This window comes from Piliocolobus tephrosceles, chromosome 6 (genome assembly GCF_002776525.5).
Source record: "Piliocolobus tephrosceles isolate RC106 chromosome 6, ASM277652v3, whole genome shotgun sequence".
NCBI lineage: Eukaryota > Metazoa > Chordata > Mammalia > Primates > Cercopithecidae > Piliocolobus > Piliocolobus tephrosceles.
In genome coordinates this window covers 33978057-33996046 of record NC_045439.1, presented here as the reverse complement: position 1 = coordinate 33996046, position 17990 = coordinate 33978057, and the positions used below count along the sequence as shown (strand labels likewise).

Here is a 17990-nt window from a genome sequence, read left to right as displayed (position 1 = left end):
GCAGCTCCTGCCCCTGGGAGGACGATGCTGTTTTCCCCTCCTCCTCCAGGTTTCATGGGGAACAGCCTTGCACCCTGGTGGAATGAGTTCCCAAATACCTAGACTCAGCAGAGGCCCCAGAGGGCTTTGACCTCAATTGAAATCTTTCCATGCCTCTGGCAAAGACCGGTTGGCTAAAAATCTTGCCAAAGGGTTAGTTTTTATTGCAAACAGTCCTTGGACTCCTTTGGGACCACTGGGTCACAAACGTTAGTGCCAGCCTCTCCCATCTCAGAGCGCTGAGATCCAGCTGCAGTGAAACCCTGGCCCTGGCTGGAGCTGGAGGGAGACTTCCATCGAAGTGTTTGGGAAGGAAAGCACGGAAACCTGCCTCTCTCGAGCAGCAAGTGCGTGTCCTGGGACTCTGAGACACTTCAGCAGCCTCCCTGCAGACTGGCTCCTGCTTCCAGCCTCAGCTTGCTAGCTGTGTGACCTCAAGCAAATCACTAGCCCTCTCTGAGCCCTGGTTTTCTCCTCTGAAGTGACCTGGACTAGGTCATCTCGGTGGTCCCTTCCAGCTAGGGGTGTTCTGCGGGTCTGTGCTTCCCTCTGTCCTGAGATTTCTGAGTGAGTTATGTGACTCATTCCTTAGAATGGGAGAGGAGCTGCCTTCCTGCCCAGTTAGTTACCTGGTTCAGAAGTGCCTGCCAGCCTGTGAGGCTGGGAAATAAACCATGGATAGAGTTGAGTTGGGTGTATTTACAAAGCCTGGACATGCACTGGCAGGAGAACTGAGTGCCCTGGGCTCCCCACACCTACACCATAGGCCCTGCCCAGTTATTCAGGGTTCACTCATCCATGGTGAGTCGCTGGAGGGTCGGGGAGGACTCACAGAGAACAGAGTGAGTGCCCTGCACCCTTCAGGCTTGCCAGTTCTGTAGTCCCCACCCTTCTGGTCTGGATGCCCAGCTGTGTGTGCGTCAGGTGGGGGTCAGCTGGACTTAGAAAGGTGGACACCAGGGTTGGTGTTGCCACATCACTGCATGCACTGTGGGGTCTCAGGGTCCTTATGGATATAGGAAGGGATGAAATGTGAGCACTTGGGAATCTCAGCACACGCTGCCGCTCACCTGCTACCAGGCTTTCTGGTTCCCTAGGGAACCCTGGGCCAGCTTGTCACTGTCCTCTTTTAGAGATGGGAAATAAATAAGAGTATGAGGGACAGTGTTATGCTGTGTACAATCAGTGGTGAAGTCTGTGGTTAAGACCAGGTTACAGCTCCTCTATGCTTCGCTTTTTATCTTGGCTCTGTGTGAAATTAGGAAAAGTGTATTTACTGTTATAGTTTTGTAGCTGGAAAATGAAAATATAAAAGTCTATTTTTTATAAACGATAAAATGTAAAACAACAGGCTCAGCATGGCTGGTGGGTGCAGAGAAGACACAGTGACAAAGTGGCTCCTCATGGGGTTGACAGGGAGGAGTCTTGAGACTTTTATCAAAAAGGGCCACAGGTTGGTTGTCAGTTTTGAGACACTGGGCCCTAGACCCTGACATTTCCCTTGGAAGGAGGAACCCCCAGCTGTTCCCGCTGATGGTCCAACCTGTCCGCCAAAAGCAGCCAAAATGCCCTCCCCACGGAGTGCCCACTTGGAGAAAAACCCCACTGGTGACTCACCTTATGGATACGTGGGGCAATCAGGGCCCGGTAGGGGCAGCTGCTCCTGGCTTTCGCTGGCCGGCCCTCCCTCACCCCCCGCCCAGGCCCTCTCCTGCCTTCCCCAGACCCCAATGTGCCAAGCAGTCAAGTGAAAATCAAATCCTCTGAGGCAGAAAGACACAGCTGTGTGTTTACAGCCACTGATTCAGATCCAAATCGCGTACCCTGCCAGTCTCTAGCAAGGCAGGCTGGGGGCAAAGTGTGTGGATGCCAAGCAGGGATCTATTTTGGGAGGTGACCTGCAGGCGTTCTCCATGGCGGTGCCTTCCTCCCACCCCGTCTCAGGAAAGGCGTTCTCGCTTTACAAGCGGCTGGTGGGGTTGTGGGGTCTTGGCGTGCTGCTTGTCACTTGTGCCGTCAGACCCCAGTGCCATCCTCGTGCAGCCACGTGGGAACTGTGTGGGCTCCCACCTGCCTGGTGAGAAGGCAGAGAGTGGAGTGCAGGGCCCCCCACAGGATAAACAGCGGGAAGGCCGACCACTCAGAAGACAGGATGCCCGCCTCTGCCCAGGACAGAGCCTGCCTCAGTCCTGTCCGGGGAGCAGTGGCAGTGCAGCAGAAGGGCCCAGAGAGAGAGAGCGTCCAATGGCAGGTGTCTGACAAGGGGACAGCACTGCCAATGTCAAGGTCAAGGAGAGGAGACCCAACTCTGCCTGTGGTCCAGACTGGAAAGTTCAAAGAGAAGTCAGAGAGCTTCAAATCTGAGAACCTCACAGGCTAAGAAGTAAGAACCCCCCACCAACCCGCCACCATGGAAGTCCCCCCAAAACGAGCTCCTGGTGGAAGCAACTGGGGATGCTTCCCCTTTTGAAAATAGTGAATGAGTGTGTCCCTGGTTTGAGTTACTAGGAAAGTGTGGCATTTTGGAAGGAGGCCAGGATACCTGTCCATAGGTAGGAATAACCTGTAAGATGTTGCCCTCCCGGCCAGGTTCGGTGGCTCACGCCTGTAATCCCAGCACTTGGGTAGGCCGAGGCGGGCAGATCACAAGGTCGGGAGATCGAGACCATCCTGGCTAATACGGTGAAACCCCGTCTCTACTAAAAGTACGAAAAATTAGCCTGGCATGGTGGCGGGCACCTGTAGTCCCAGCTACTCAGGAGGCTAAGGCAGGAGATTGGCGTGAACCCCAGAGGCAGAGCTTGCAGTGAGCCAAGATCGCGCCACTGCACTCCAGCCTGGGCGACAGAGCGAGACTCTGTCTCAAAAAAAAAAAAAAAAAAAAAAAACGTTCTCCCGCAGTGTGGCTAAATGGGACGCTATAGCAGGCGGGGAGGGGTGCTTAGAAGGACTGAGAGCAGCGGGATGTTTAGTTTTGTCATGTTTGCTGAAAGGTGGATGAGAAAGATCCTTGGGTGTTTGCTTAGTGGCTTCCCAATGCGTGGGAAGGTGAGACGGGGTTGGAAGCATGGAGCCACCCCGGCAGTGGCAGGGCCCACAGGGCAGCGGTTCTTCCATGGCCCCTAATCATGGTCACATCCTCTCAGCCTGAGCAACAGCACCATGGCCACAAATGGGAATGGGCCTTATTGGTGTAATATTTGGCAGATTCTCTCCACACACCCCCCCCCATGGCAGTCTGGCTTACCGTACGTAGAAGGGTTACCTTAAAAAATACATTCCCCGCTCCAGAAAATACTCATATGTGGCCTGTTAGCAGCACAGTAAGGTTGAAAGCAAAGTCCATTCCTTCCTCCCTCCCCCTGCTCACCTCCACTTCCCTGTTTGCCCCTATGTAGGTGAAGTGAGTATATTCGGCACCTTCACGGCAGGCGAGAGGGTGTATTAATCTGTCTACGTCCTCTGGAAAGGCAGTCTCTGAGGGGCCACAAGGGTTCAGCCATGGCCCATCCAATATCGTGATGACTTGGATGAAGAGACAAACAAACAATCCAACCACATTCAAAGATCCAGCCCTGCAAAGTGTGGCTCATCTGGTAGATAATGGAATTATATTTGGAAAGCATTTCCTGCAGGATGACGGGTCAAAAACAGCGTTTTACCGGATCATATTTGTGTGTGTGTGTGTGTGTGTGTGTGTGTGTTTTTAATTCGGTTTCCCAACTACAGGATGGCATTTGTAGCCTTTCCTAAAAATCAAGTGGAAAAAAAAAAAAAAAAAAAAAGTTCTTGGGTTGTAATTGACTCCAAGCCTAGTGTAAGCAAGTGCAGAAGGCAGCTGCTTTCCAAAGGCAGCTTTAGGCTCTGTAACAAAAGTGGGATGGTCAGAGAAAGGAAAAGTGTTCCATTGCTTTTTGTTGCTCTAAGCAATATGAAGTCTTGGTTCTAAGCCCCCACATTATCTGCAACTTGAACATCCAGAGACCATTCAGAGAGAAGAACCTAGAGAGAGAAGGTGACCCTGGAGGCCATGTCGAAGAGGCTGGAGTAAAAATGTCTAGCCTTCCAGCACACTTGATGGCCACCTGAGCTCTCTTTGCATTTGTCTTCAAGAGTGGACACTTCTGGATTGCTCCAGAGAGCAAGGCTAGAACAAATGGCTAGAAGATAGAAAGAAGATATTAAAAACATTCTAACAATAACAAAATACTCCAACAATGGACTATGTCCCCTCCAAGGGCCACGAGCTCCCTGCCTAGGCATTTAGAAGCTGAATGGCCAAGAGCAGTGCAGAGCAGGTTTCTACACTGGATCCCATGATCTTTTGCAACCGGAATTCTATGCTACCTCAAATACTTGTTAAATGGATCTGACTGCATTTCATTCTGTGGTTTATAAATAAGTCGTGGAAAAGGAGAATGAATTATAGGGAGGGAGTTTGCTAAGATCGGAGGAGAGGGATCCGAAAGACTCAGACTAGATTCTACCTTGAGGGAGAAAAAGCCACAGGATGACACACTCAAAGCAAGGGAAACTGTCAGGAAGGTGAATTACTGCCCTTCACATGTCATCCTTGCCTTTTTTCTTTTTTTTTTTTTTTTTTTTTTTTTCATTTGCTGCCACAGCAGCTGAGCTCTGGGCAACAGGGCTCTCTCCCCCGAATGTCTGAAAGGAGGTCAGCAAGTGGAGGACATAGCACTCGCTGGCACAGGGCACTGGCAACTGTTGTGCAGTGAGCCCCAGCACAGCCAGGGTGGCCATGTGCGTGGGACGTCCTGGCCTGAGGTTGAAGAAAGCTCGTCCTGTCATAGTTCCCATCCGGAAAGGGTGTTTTGTTGAAAGCAAAAAGGATCATAAAGTCACTTGCCTTTTACCCAATGCCAGTTCCAGATTCCAGGAAAATGAGCTGACATCAAAAACACCTCAGCCGGCCGGGCATGGTGGCTCACATCTGTAATCCCAGCACTTTGGGAGGCTGAGACAGGCAGATCACCTGAGGTCAGGAGTTCAAGACCAGCCTGGCCAGCATGGTGAAACCCCATCTCTACTAAAAATACAAAAACGAGCCGGGTATGGTGGTGCACGCCTGTAATCCCAGCTACTCAGGAGGCTGCGGCAGGAGAATCACTGGAACCAGGGAGGTGGAGGTTGCAGTAAGTCAAGCTTGCACCACCTCACTCCAGCCTGGGCGACAGAGCGAAACTCCATCCCCCCGCAAAAAAAAACAAACAAAAACAACAAACAAAAAACCACCTCAGCCTAGCCAAGAGCAGGGCATACCCCCAGAGGTCTCAGACTGAGGAGAAACCGCGCCCCCACCCTGGCCTCCCTCCTCTGGGGCGCTGCCGAGGGGACCTGTCCTCAGCCTAGCTCAGGGAAAGGGAAGGGTTCCCATGTCACATTCTTTCCAGCTGTCCTAAGAACCACCCCGATTGCCAGTGACTCTCCCTCCTCTCTTGGGCTTCACCAGGGCTGCTTTCAACTCATCGTGGGATTGTGTAATTATGGTGATTACAGCTTGTGACTTTTTTCCTCTGTTCATCTTTTGCTTTCAAATTCTTTGAGGCCTCTCATTAAACATGGCGATCCTGGTAAAGTCAGCAAAGTTTTAATACGACACTTTTTACAGCTAAAGAAAGCCCAGTCAGGGTTGATTGCTACTATGTTCTCTCAGATACTCCATTAAAACTCTATGAGGCGCAGTTGGTGCCTGGGTATAAGAGGTGGGGGAGGAGGAGGGCAGGGAGGCAGAGCAGACCTGTACTCAGTGACAGGGCTGGAGAACCATTCCACACCATGCCCCTGGCCTTTTTCGTTTGCACCAAGCACCAAGTGCATCTGAGCCCCCATGCCTAATAGGAAAAGGCAGACTGTCAAGCAAGGACCGAAAGCCTGGCCTTAACATCATAGCACATTACACTGGGAAATGGAGATGGAGCATCCAAGACAACACTCAACCCAACCTTGTAATCTGCAGCAAAAGTAGTGGGGGAATTCTGATACATGCTCTGTCCTGGTTAATACTGGAAGGTTCTGAGGCATCATCCATAATGCTAAATAATTAACGGAGACAATTACTAGCCTTTGTGAGTCATCACGATCTGGTGATCTTACACCTGATGGAGGTTTCCTTGGTAATGATTCAGCTTCACATTCTTGGCTAGCCTTTAATCATGGCCTGCTTGCTTTCTTTTTGTTGTTGTTTTGATTTGGTTTGGTTTTTGGTGGGTTTTTTTTTGTTTGTTTGTTTGTTTGTTTTTGAGACAGAGCCTCACTTTGTTGCCCAGGCTGAGTGCAGTGGCGTGATCTCAGCTCACTGCAACCTCCACCTCCCAGGTTTAAGCGATTCTCCTGCCTCGGCCTCCTGAGTAGCTGGAATTGCAGGTCTGCACCATCACATTCAGCTAATTTTTGTACTCTTAGTAGAGACGGAGTTTCACCATGTTGGCCAGGCTGGTCTTGAACTCCTGGCCTCAAGTATCTGCCCACCTCGGCCTTCCAAAGTGCTGGAGTTACAGGTGTGAGCCACCGTGCCCAGCTTGTAGCTTTCTTGAATAGTTACCAGAGCTGTAGGACTTCATGAGAAGGACCATCAGGGAGTGTGGGTTGTGTGTGTGAGCCCCGTGACCCACCCTTCAGCAGGTTCATCCAGGTTCCCCTCATTTCTATATTCCCTGGGGACTGCACAGATGACCACACAGTGAAGTGCATCTTGCTCCAGCAGGACTGTGTTTCTGAGAGGCCCCTGATTGGCTGCTCATGGCTGACAGGCCCACACCAACCAGACTGCCTTTTACCCTGCAGGTAGCCAGTTACCTCACTACCTGTGTCTCAAAAGAGCAAGGAGCTGGATTGTGACTGAGCAGCACCAACCACCTGGAGTTACATGTCAAAAACCTGGCAGGGACATTTCCCCCAACTGCATTCCCATCCACTACTGAAGGTGACCTGCTTGTGTGACCCCTTGAGAACAGTGTCCCTTTAGTACCCACTAAAATGCAGAGAAGCTAGCTAAGTTCGAGACAGGCAACTCCAGCTGAATCCCTTTTTCTCCACCTGACATTATACGACCCTGTCATTATACATTATGTGATATTATACGATGCAAGTCACTTGCGTGTCCGATGGGCACAACAAAGCCCACTGCACAGGGTAGATGTTGGCATTCAGTGAGGATGTGATAGCAAGAGCTGCCATTTATTAGGAGCTCGCACTCACAGTGTTGTACTGTGTCATGCTGGCTTTGCCTGGGGTGGACTTTGGTTCTACTTCAGCCCCATCACTTAGCTATTTGAATTGCACAGCTTCTCTAAGCCTCAGTTTCCTCATCCATAAAACGGAGATAAGAGTAAATAATTAAGAGTAAAATGCATAACGTCCTTAGCACACTGTGTGCAGTGCGTGTGCTTAACAGGTATAGTTCTTAGAATTAGTTTCATCATTGTGATATTATTTGCAGCTCATATTTAGCTCTGCACCTATTATTTAATTTCCAACAATATTCTGCAAGATAGACATCATTGTATGTGTTTTGTGGTTGAGGGTGGGTACATGGGTACCTCCTATATGACAGTCTGTACAAAGTGCATTTATTACAGAGATCAGCTCATGGTAACCACTCAATAAATGGCAGCTATTATTGTTGGCTTATTTTTAAAGTCAACTCAGAGAGTTAGTGTCTCTGCATTTCCTGGAAATGAAGGGACTGTGGTGCCCAGAAGGCCGGCTTCTGTTCTGTGGTTGATTTCCTGGGGGCCCTAAGCACTTCCCGGGAAGCTGTGGGAGCTGGGGGGCTTGTCAGCCTGTGAGGTGCTGGGAAGTGGGGAGGGCCACCAGGCAAATGGTGCACGTGTTGTGGGGATCTGGCATTTGGCCCCCTACTGAGGTGCAGGACCCAAAGATGCCTCCCGCTACCAGACACAGATGAGGAATGGGTCTACCCATGATAAGAAGATGAAATCCACTCCTCCAAATGTAGCCCTCCACATGACAGAAGCACTCACCTCTCAGCTGTCTGCCTGCCTGGAGCCACCCTGAGCAATGCAACCTCAACAAGTCCAGTTGCTCTGCCAGTCTGAGAAACAGAGGTTTCTATTTTTAATCACTTATTCCAAAGCTAGGTAGTGGAGGAGTCAGAAGCACGTGGCAGGGGATGCTTTGAAATTCCTTGATAAACCGGACCCCTGGGGTGGGCACTCCTACTGCCTATAGTATCAACAGAAACAGAAGTGGAGACGTTATTTCCACTGAGGTCAATGAATGGTTTTTTCATGGGGGAGAACTCCGTTTTTATACATGTATTTTAAGGTGAATGCTTTAAGTTTGCAGTATTTGTCAGAGTGGCATCTTAGGAGCTGATATAAAACTCCACAGCCAAACAAGCGATTGCCTATGCACCTTGCATGAGATGCTTCTGTAAGTGCCTGTGGTCTAAACATGCACATGAACGCATGCACAGGTGTATGCACATGTGCACAGGTGTAGACACAGGTGCATGTGCTGCCTGCCTGATGTTCGCCTCCGTATTCAGTGTATGGTATGCATATAACCATAAGCTGCAAACCTGCAAGTGTATCTGTCGCATGGATTGCATGCCCTCTGCAGCTGTGTGTGTGTCTGGGCAGGGGCTCCTCTAAAGCCACAGGTCTTCACAGTTTCAGCTGGATAAGTTATTCTTCACTTCCCTTCCTAAAAACACAATTGCCTAGTGCTGCTGGCGCAGAGTCAGAATGGCCGCTGCATTTCACCCCCGAGGTGGCTTCCTTCCAGCAGTGGGTGAGTGATCCCGGCGTTCGCACGCTCTCTAACCTGTGGGATCCTTCTGCACAGAAGGTGGTCCAAAATCCAAAAGAGATGATCTGTTTGTCCATGACCTCATCTCTGCCCGCCACTCCTGTTCTCATGCCCCGGTTCCAGGGACAGTTGGCAGCACCCATTTCTTGGTGTCTCTGTTTTTTCTGCCCATTTTTTGTACCCATAGTTTGTCTCTCCAAAGAAACAAGGAGCTGAGGGGTCCAGAAATGATGATGAGATGAGTCCCTTGTCCCAGAGGCCATGTGTAGATAACATCCTTAGGTATTGACCCAGTAACTCTCTTCTCCTGGTCCCATTCCCTAGCAGAACAGGGAATACCCACTACCTTTGAAGATGCTTCTAAATCAAATAGCAGCATCCTTAGGTTTCATTTCCTGGGGAAAGCTTCCATACCTCTTCCTCTATGGGCCTGGGGCCAAAGCCTGCAGGAAATATAGCAATCTCACATTTCTACACACTACCCCATCAGGGGAGAAGAAAGCTGGGAAACTGCCCATCCCCTGTCCCATGGGGACCAAAAGCATCTCAGCAACACATGAAAAGAGCCTGTGGGGAAATAAGGTTCTCTGTAGCTAAGAATTCCAATGACCTAAGTTTCTGTCCAGGTATCTCCTGGAAACGCTGCTTAGTCTGTTCCCTGCTGTACTTTTTCGGGTTAGGAATGCATGTCTGATAAATGCCTGCTGAATTGCATTCCTGATAGTGGAGAAGAAAGAGAAATGAGTCGGCCCTCTTTGCATATGCATCCAAATGGACATGGACATTCAACGAAGTGTTATGCTTTTGTGGGGGGATAAGAGGTCAGCAATTCTAGGCTCTGCCTTTTCAGCTGGCTAAACCAAGGACCCCAACACATGTACATGTTTTGGGTGAACACATTTGCAAGAGATGATAAGTGTCCTTAGGAAGATAGAGTCAGAGTCCTCATAGATCCTCAGGAGAATCACATACTGCCAAGCAAATAACTTTCTCTTGCCGCTTTGTCCACAATATCAAGTAACTAAGCTACAGCTTCACTGTCTCCCACAGTCATAGTCAAGAGTTATTTGAATTTCCTAGTTGGAAAAAAGTAGCATCAACTTGTTGCCAATAGCAACACAGCCATGTCCCTGTTTCCTAGAGCCTTTTGGTCTTTGCCTAATTTGGAGTGAAGCAGAGCTTAGATGCCAGAGTCCATTTGGGAAGGAGGAGAAGAGGAACAGGCGGGCATTAAGTGGGTCACAGGAAGGCATGCCACCGAAAGGCCGTATAGGCAGAATGCCCCCCTCAGTCCACTCCTGAAGCCACCAAGAATTTCCTGCAAGCTGAGAGTAGAAAGAGCAGCAGGTTGCTCAGTCAGATGAGAGGAGGGAGAGGAGAGAGAGCTGGTGTGAAAAGGGGGCATTTCCACCACACAGGGATGCAGACGAGCAGGAAAAATGGAAATGCACAACTTGGAGGCAAGACCGGGGAGTCCGGGCCTGGCATTCTGCCACTCACGTAGGGCTCAGCTGCTGAGTCCTTGTCTCTCCCACCATCCCTGCCCAGCTCCGATTTGTCCCTGCACAGCTGGGGGACCATGGAGAAAGGTCCCCCATCACTCAGCAAAACCGACAGGCAGAAGTAAGTGATGAGCATGGTGGGGCCAGGGTCAGAGGTGCCAGGACCACCAGCAGGGAGGGTTTCCCCCACCTTGCTGGGCACCCCGAATTAGAATGGCCTAGAATGATTTGAAGTGGGGTTGGTTCTCATTGGAGTAAGGCCACCCTGCCTGTCCCACCTTAGAAAGGGAAACATCACACCTGCTTCTGTCCTCCCTGGGGCATTTGCCATGTGTGTTCCTAGAGGCATCAGCATCACTAACATAGGGCCACAAACAGAATGGTGGCCTCACCTGGCCTGAAATCTACATGCACCAAGCCATGGTGACCTGCGCCCTGGTTCAGTGCAGTAACCAAAAGCCCCTTTTGCCAGGCTTGTCAGCCAGCAGATGGCACCTCCTTTCTCTCAGGATTCCCAAATGGGATGAGGGGAAGCCCCTTGGCAGGGTAGAACCTGCCTAAGATGGGTTCAAGCATGCTCAAGAGCTCAAGTTCTTTTCTCAGGGAAGTTAAGAAAATCACCCTGCATTGCCCAGAAAGGTTGCCCAGTGCGGATGGGCACAGGGGACTCCTTCATCCCTGAGTGTTTCCATCTGCCTCCTTCCTTGAGAGTGACAGCCACGTGCAAAGTAAGAGGGGCAGGGGTCGTGAAGGCCCACCAACTCAGCTTTGCCACTGACTAGCCGTGCACTCCCAGGCCAGTTACTCAAGCTCTGTTTGAGTCTGTTTCCTCATTCATTTAGTGGAGTTTATAGAAATGCCTAACTTGCAAGCATGTTGTGGACATACGTGCGGGTGTTTGTAAAATGCCTCGCATGCTTGACACACAATAGTTGCTCAATGGTCCACCAGCAGGTGGCTGTTAGTAACTGTCCTCACAGCTACCTGTGTTTCTAGTGGGGGACCATTCCCACCATGCCACTGTCAAGGCCTGGGTGATTTGAAGAGCAAGGCACTTGAGGAGGGAGGGTACATGAGCTACCCATGCCATTCCATCAGACAGGCCCATGGGAGATCAGGGGACAGGTGGGTCCTTTTACATTTAATCCAGATAGGAGAACTGGCAACTCTTCTTTTGTAAATGCAAAAACTTTAAACTTTTTCTAAAGCCCTGGTAGTTGCCAATTATATTAGTCCATTTTCACATTACTATAAAGAAACACCTGAGACTGGGTAATTTCTAATGAAAAGAAGTTCAATTGACTCACAGTTCCACGTGGCTGGGGAAGCCTCAGGAAACTTACAATCACGGTGGAAAGGGAAGCAGACAAGTCTTACGTGGCAGCAGGCAAGAGAGAACGAGTGTGTATGAACACTTATAAAACCATCGGATCTCATGAAAACTCACTCCCTGTCACAAGAACAGCATGGGGGAAACCACCCACAGGATCCAATCACCTCCCACCGGTTTCTGCCCTTAACATATGGGGATTATAGGGATTACAATTCAAGGTGAGATTTGGGTGCGGACCCAGAGCCAAACCATATCACCAATACAGGATAGAGTAAGGTGTCTGAGCCTGCTAGTGGTTCTGGTGACATTCTGTGGGAATTTATTTCAGATGACACGACTGCTGGGTACATCCCCTATCCCACTGTTTACCAGGCAGAGCCTGAGTGTTTATGCCACTGTACATAAGATAGGGGGCTGCTGCAAGAAAAAAATCCATTATGTTTGTTTTGATCAAATTTTCTTATAAACAGGCTCAGTTTTAAGTATTCATGAATGTACCATTTATTAATTCTTCAACCAGTGAACCTCTCTTTTTTGATTAATTCACTTTTCATCTATCCCTTGACTTTTTAAAAAAAATTGGGGTATTGTTTTATGTTTGTGATACAGCTTCCTATTTAAAAAGGGTCAAATAAAAAGAATATTTTAAAACCATATAAAATTCCCTTTAGCCCCTGAGAGAGATCAGGAAGCTTGCCAAGGCCCTACAAGTAACACAGACCCCAGGAATGGATCAGCCACAGGCTCCTGCCCCTCCTCACTGCAGAAGGGTGAGAAAGAGAGGAATGGCCTCTCTTCCTTCCCATGCTGCTCTGACCTACCTCTGTTGTGGAGGAACCATAACGGGTTCCATAGCCTGGTTTTTCCATTTCATCTGCCCCACCTTGTTCCACAGAGTTGAATAGAGGGTGATAAGAAACAGAGAATTTTAGAAGTGTTTTGAAGTTATTCTGTGTTAAGTGTGGATTTTCCCAGCATCCCCTGCAAGCGTTTCTCAGACATCCCAGACAGCACTCTCTCTCCCCAGTTTTAGACATCATTGAGGAAGAAGATGCCACAGAATTATTTGCATTCCCTTTTAAAATCATTTCTTTTGCTTTGCTCAGTGAAGAAGGAGCACCAGGGCAACAACCCTCCAGGAGTCACCCGATGAAGTCAGGCAGGCCTTTGGCTTCTCCCGTCCTGCTGAACCCAAGCCAGGATCCCTTTACCTTTCCACCTGTCTCTTGGGTTCCTGACCCTTGTCCTCAGCAAGTCTGCCCCAACCCCACCCCAGGCCTCTAATTCCACACATACACATCCTTTATGAACTTGAGCACCGTCTATTCCAAGGTGACCTTCAGGCTCCTTGAGAGCACGACTCATCTCTGGGGCCTCCACTTCTTGCCTGCTAAGGTTGCTTGGTGAGCTGTATTCAACAAAACACCATTTTTCATGAGCAGGGATGAAAAATGCCTGAATGTCACACCAAAGGGATCCGTTTGCATCAGTGGAGGCTAGAAATAGTGCTCCACTTTGGTTCTGTTGCAAGTTCGAATTCCCCTAACAGAGGAATCCAAGTTCCTCTTGTACTGGAGAGGGGGAAGCATTGAATTTCTCCAAACCCAGGGATGGGCCCAGCAACTGAAGAAGAGTAAGGAGTAGATGTCATAGCTGGGACTCTTTTTTTTCCTAATTTTTTTTCTTTGGAGATATAATTATATATGGTAAAATGAACAGATCTGAAGTATATGGCTCAATGAATTTGACAAGTGTATGCACCCATGTAACGTATACCCCTCACCCTAGAAGGCTCCTTCACATCCCTTTCCAATCAATTTCATCCTTCTCCCCCAGGGGCAACTGTGGTTCATTTCTTTCCCCCATAATAGCCTGGATTTTGATTTGGCAGACTTGAGATCTGTAACTTTGGTCTTAGTTCATCCGAGCAGATGAGCAAAAGAATCTCATCAGAAGCTCAGATGTCTTTACTCTCTTAGCATTGAAAAAGGTCCCCCCTGAGCCATTAGTGCTTGGCTCTGCTGTCCCCCAGTATGCTCCAAGCTGACCCCCAGGGCTACTCTCTGAGCCACAGCCCTCCTCCCAGCCAAAGAAAGAGTTTAGCATCAGTCTCCCAGGTAAGTAAGTGGCAAAAGCTCTTGGTAATCCAGATAGTGCATGCTTTGTTGATTAATATGTGGAAGTGCAATGCACAGAGCCACAGCATGTCAAGCAGCATGTTGATTTTTCTCACTGCACAAAAGGGGGCCATTCCTTTTGTGTGTTTCCTTTCAGAAACAAAGGATTTCATGACCACCTTCTTCCAGGCTCCTAGCCATCAAGATGGCCACAGAGCTGAAATGATTAATCAGAGTGGAGGGGTGGGAATTGAACGCGTGGGTGTTAGTGAACCCAGCACTGAGCCCATGGTCCATGAAATTGAAGGATCCCAAAATCTATTGGATTACACTTTGCCAAATGTCTCAAAGGTGAAAAGCACTTTGTCGGTATGCAAAGCTTTGATGTCTCTGGAATGTACCTTCTGCAGCTCAGTTCTTAATCACTGTATATTTTTTCACTTGGACAAAGGCTGCCTGCTAATAGCATTTTCAACCATCCTCAGCTGCTTCGCTCAGCTACGCCAAGGCCTCGGGCTGAGCTGGCTGCAGTTTCCTGGCACCATGATCCATTCCCAACTGACCAGCACTGAGGAACATTACACATTCACACCCTGAAAAAAAACTGCTTCCTCTGTAACTATGCAAATGCCAGACACAGGCAGGCAGAATGACCATTCCCCTTCCGAAGTGGTTCCTTCAGGATCATCCAAACTGGAGGCAGGGATGAGCGTAAAGAGAGGGGCGTAGTGCCCTGGAGGGCACAGGCAGCAGCTCCCCTCTCTCTGGGCAGAGCGGGTTCCTCGGGAGCGTCCTGCAAGCCTAGAGGGGCACGCACTTTGGGGAAGCTCATCTCTGAACACAGGTAGCCCCTACTATCAGATTTCACTTTGATCACTGAAAACTACAGGAGCCTCAGCTCTTCAGAAGGGAAGCAGCTGCAGAGCAAGTGTGATTGCAGTATTTCTTCCCCAAAGCCCCGGGCCAGGCATCTAGCCATGCCTGCATCCTGCATGATTAACCGCCTTCCAGCCTGAGCCTGCCCTCACTCACCCGGGAGGTCGCTGGGTAGCGGGTAGATTGCAGCTGGGCTGAGCTGCTTCTCCAGCCGACCTGAACCCTCATGACCTCCGTCTTTAGCAGCAGAGCTGGCATTTGGTAAATGCGTGAAAGCAGGAGTGGGGAGAGGGAGACAAAAATGCCAAGCAGCACCGCCTGGGTTGCTGAGAGGTTGGGAACAATCCCAAGGGTGGCCCCTAAGCTGGTCAGCTGCACCATCCTACCCTGAAATCCTGGGAAACAAAAGCAGTTGGGGGAAGCGAAGGAGCGGGCAGTGACAGCCCGGCCACAGGTCCTTGGAGTCAGAGCTGTGAGGCTGCGCTCCAGGATTTAGGCAGGAAGAGATTAATTAGCGCCTCCAAGCCCAGCCCAACCCATTCTGTAGAACCGGGAAGGGTTGAGGGTAAGGAAGCCTCAGGGCCAAATTCACCTAAAACAAATACACACATAATCCTCCAGAAATAGAATCTCCAACCTCCCTCAACCCACAGTCCCCTCTCCAGCCAAAATAACCTTGCTAATAAGAATGAAGCTGCAGTGTAGGTTTGGGCAACTGGTAAACCTCACCTTTGTCTCTGGGCTTTGAATGTACACACTGGCAACCAACTCTTACTCGGAAGCTTGAGTGATTTTTCCCCCCATTCACCAGCTAAATGAGAGCCCCAAACGCTGTGGATAGCAAACTCAGAACACATATATTTGGGTACACAATGTGTGATTTGTGGCCCTGGTGGAGGAGGGATGGGAGGAGGAGGAGGAGCCGATATTGGTGTGTGGTGGTTATCACAGCAATAAGCGGCACCTAAGAGGAAAACGAACTTCCTTTGTGCCTTTCATAGGATAGGGATGGACATGGGTAACAGGAGGTAGGGGAGGTTTGTAAGAGCTCACACAAGGAGTCCCCTAGACTCAGCAGCCCCGTGTTTCCCCAGAGAGGATGCCCCACGCCCCCATCCTTCCTGCCTTCGGGCCTGCACTGGGAAGACACACTCCCAAGTGACACATGCCTCACACTCTATGTAAGAAAAGGGCACTCGAGAGTCACAGCTGGGTGTGTGCCACAGAACCCAGGGCTGGGGGAGCCCTTGAAGGTCACCCTCTGCCTTCTAAGAGCTATTGTTATACCTAACCTGGTCTAGACAAAGGAGTAGCCATTCTGTCTTAGTGATTTTTCAAAGTCTGACACCATAGCGCTCTCGGATTTTTACAAAATCTGATTAAAACCTCCTTAGCCGAGTATAAATGTATCCTGCTGCAGGCTAAGTTTAGTGTATTTGAAGATTCAGATAAGGTTGCTGATGGGGAAATTTTTGTAGACGTGTGTGTGTGTGTGTGTGTTTTAAGATGGGGAGAAAAAAATGAAAAGTTTTGTCTCACTAGTGAAAATGGGGAGTGAAAGAAATGGGGAGAAAAAAGGTCAAGGAGAGGTAGGGAAAGGCAGACTTTCTGACAGCTCCTGAGGGCAATTTCATTTCTGGACAAACTCCCATCTATAGCACCAGAATTCTCAAAGTCAGGCTGGCCATGCCCCTTCATGGAGAGCTAAGCCAGATGCCACATTGTCCTGTATCCAGCAAATCCACAGCCCGTGTCGTTCGTTTATTAGATAAACCCGTTATCCATCAATTCATCAATCAGCAGGTTTATTGAAGACCCTACCAGGCTTCACAAACCTGATCAATTTTTTTAATTACATCTAGCTTATACGCAGCCAAGCCCAGTAAACAAGATGAGCCCTCACACCCCACTTGGAAACGAACACGAGGAATCGCTGGCCCCTGCAATCTCACGGCCAAACACTGCAGCCCATGCTGACGAGCTATCACGTGCTGCCCTTCACAGATGGCAGTGGTGTCGCTGACCCGCTGTCAATAATAGGATGGGTTTGGAGTGCTTTCCCAGACACAGTGATCAATCTGCCTAGGTCCAGCCACTCTCTCCTCTAAAACCCTGTGCAATGACATGGATTTCTAAAGAGGGTGAGCTGGAGAACGGGCATACACTATGTAAGGGCAATAAGCAAAGCGACGGCCCCTGACTCATCCCCCTCACCCTCCTCCTGGTGCCCAGTCACAACTCCCCTCCTAGATCAGGGGCTTCTCTGCCACCTCTCCAGGGCACATGGACAATGGGACTCTCCTGGCACCTCTATGGCTGATGCACCAGGCCTCATGATCCAGTTCATTATTTTAGTTTTTGAGAAGAACTGCCACACGGGCTATAGTTGAAGGGCTTGTAGGCTTTCCTGGTATGGGGTCATCAAACTCTGCCTCTAGGTGCCACAGACGGGAAGCCAAGAACATAGGAGACAGCAGGAGTGCACTGCCCTGGGACCTACAGTGGCTCTGAGCCCCAGCAAATGCCCCCCACTTTCACAGTCCCAGAGCACTCAAGGTCTTTGTGTCTACCCTGCATTCCAAACAGGACTGTGCCTTCTTAAGACTAGTTAATTCATTAGCTTCTAATCAGCCAGATCCTTAGCCACCCTCTATTTGAATCAAGCCCCCGTCCCTGACCTCAGTATGCCCCAGTCCACCTTTTCCTCCCCCACGTGAACAAAATCAATTTCAGGGCAGCCCACCAGCATTAAAAATTGCTCTACCTGAAGGTTTAAATACCTGGTTTTTGGTAAGTAAAATTCCCACACCCCAAAAAGGGTACCAGCAACACACCCTCATAAGGGGACCCTCCAGGACTCCCTGAACCTTCCCTGGAGCCCTGGTTTCTCCAGCTGTCCCAAGTTAAGGCTCCCGTATACCTAGAGATCAAATATCAAGGTGGTCAGTTGGGTTGGTTGGTCGTTTGGCCTCCATGGCTCATGCAACAATTAATTCACCTGTCTGGCTCTCTGTCTCTGTCCCTGTGTGTGTGTGTGTGTGTTTGTGTGTGTGTGCACGCGTGCCTGTGCGTGCCTCTCTGTCACTGTCTCTCTGCAGGGAAAGTCGCTGGCGGGCAAGCGCCTCACGGGCCTGATGCAGTCCTCCTGACCGTTCCCACCGCAGGTCCAGGGCCCGGGCCCGCGGACCCCACGGGCAGGCGGCGGCGCTCCACATCCGCAGACAGAGTTTCCTTACGGGGAGACTTGGTCACTGTGAAGGAGAAAGAGTGAGGGCAATGAAGGGCGATGGTGGGGAGACTCGGTGGGTGAACGGGGAGACCAGAAAGAAA

At 49.8% G+C, this 17990-nt stretch overlaps 1 protein-coding gene across 1 annotated transcript in view; it reads left to right on the top strand.

Moving 5' to 3' along the window:
* Window positions 1-17990, top strand: part of RGS6 (regulator of G protein signaling 6) — a 623561-nt gene that overhangs the window by 601734 nt on the left and 3837 nt on the right. The window contains 2 exon segments of the mRNA XM_031935755.1: window positions 8748-8814; window positions 17759-17927. Coding sequence (XP_031791615.1) covers window positions 8748-8814; window positions 17759-17927 — 236 coding nt within the window.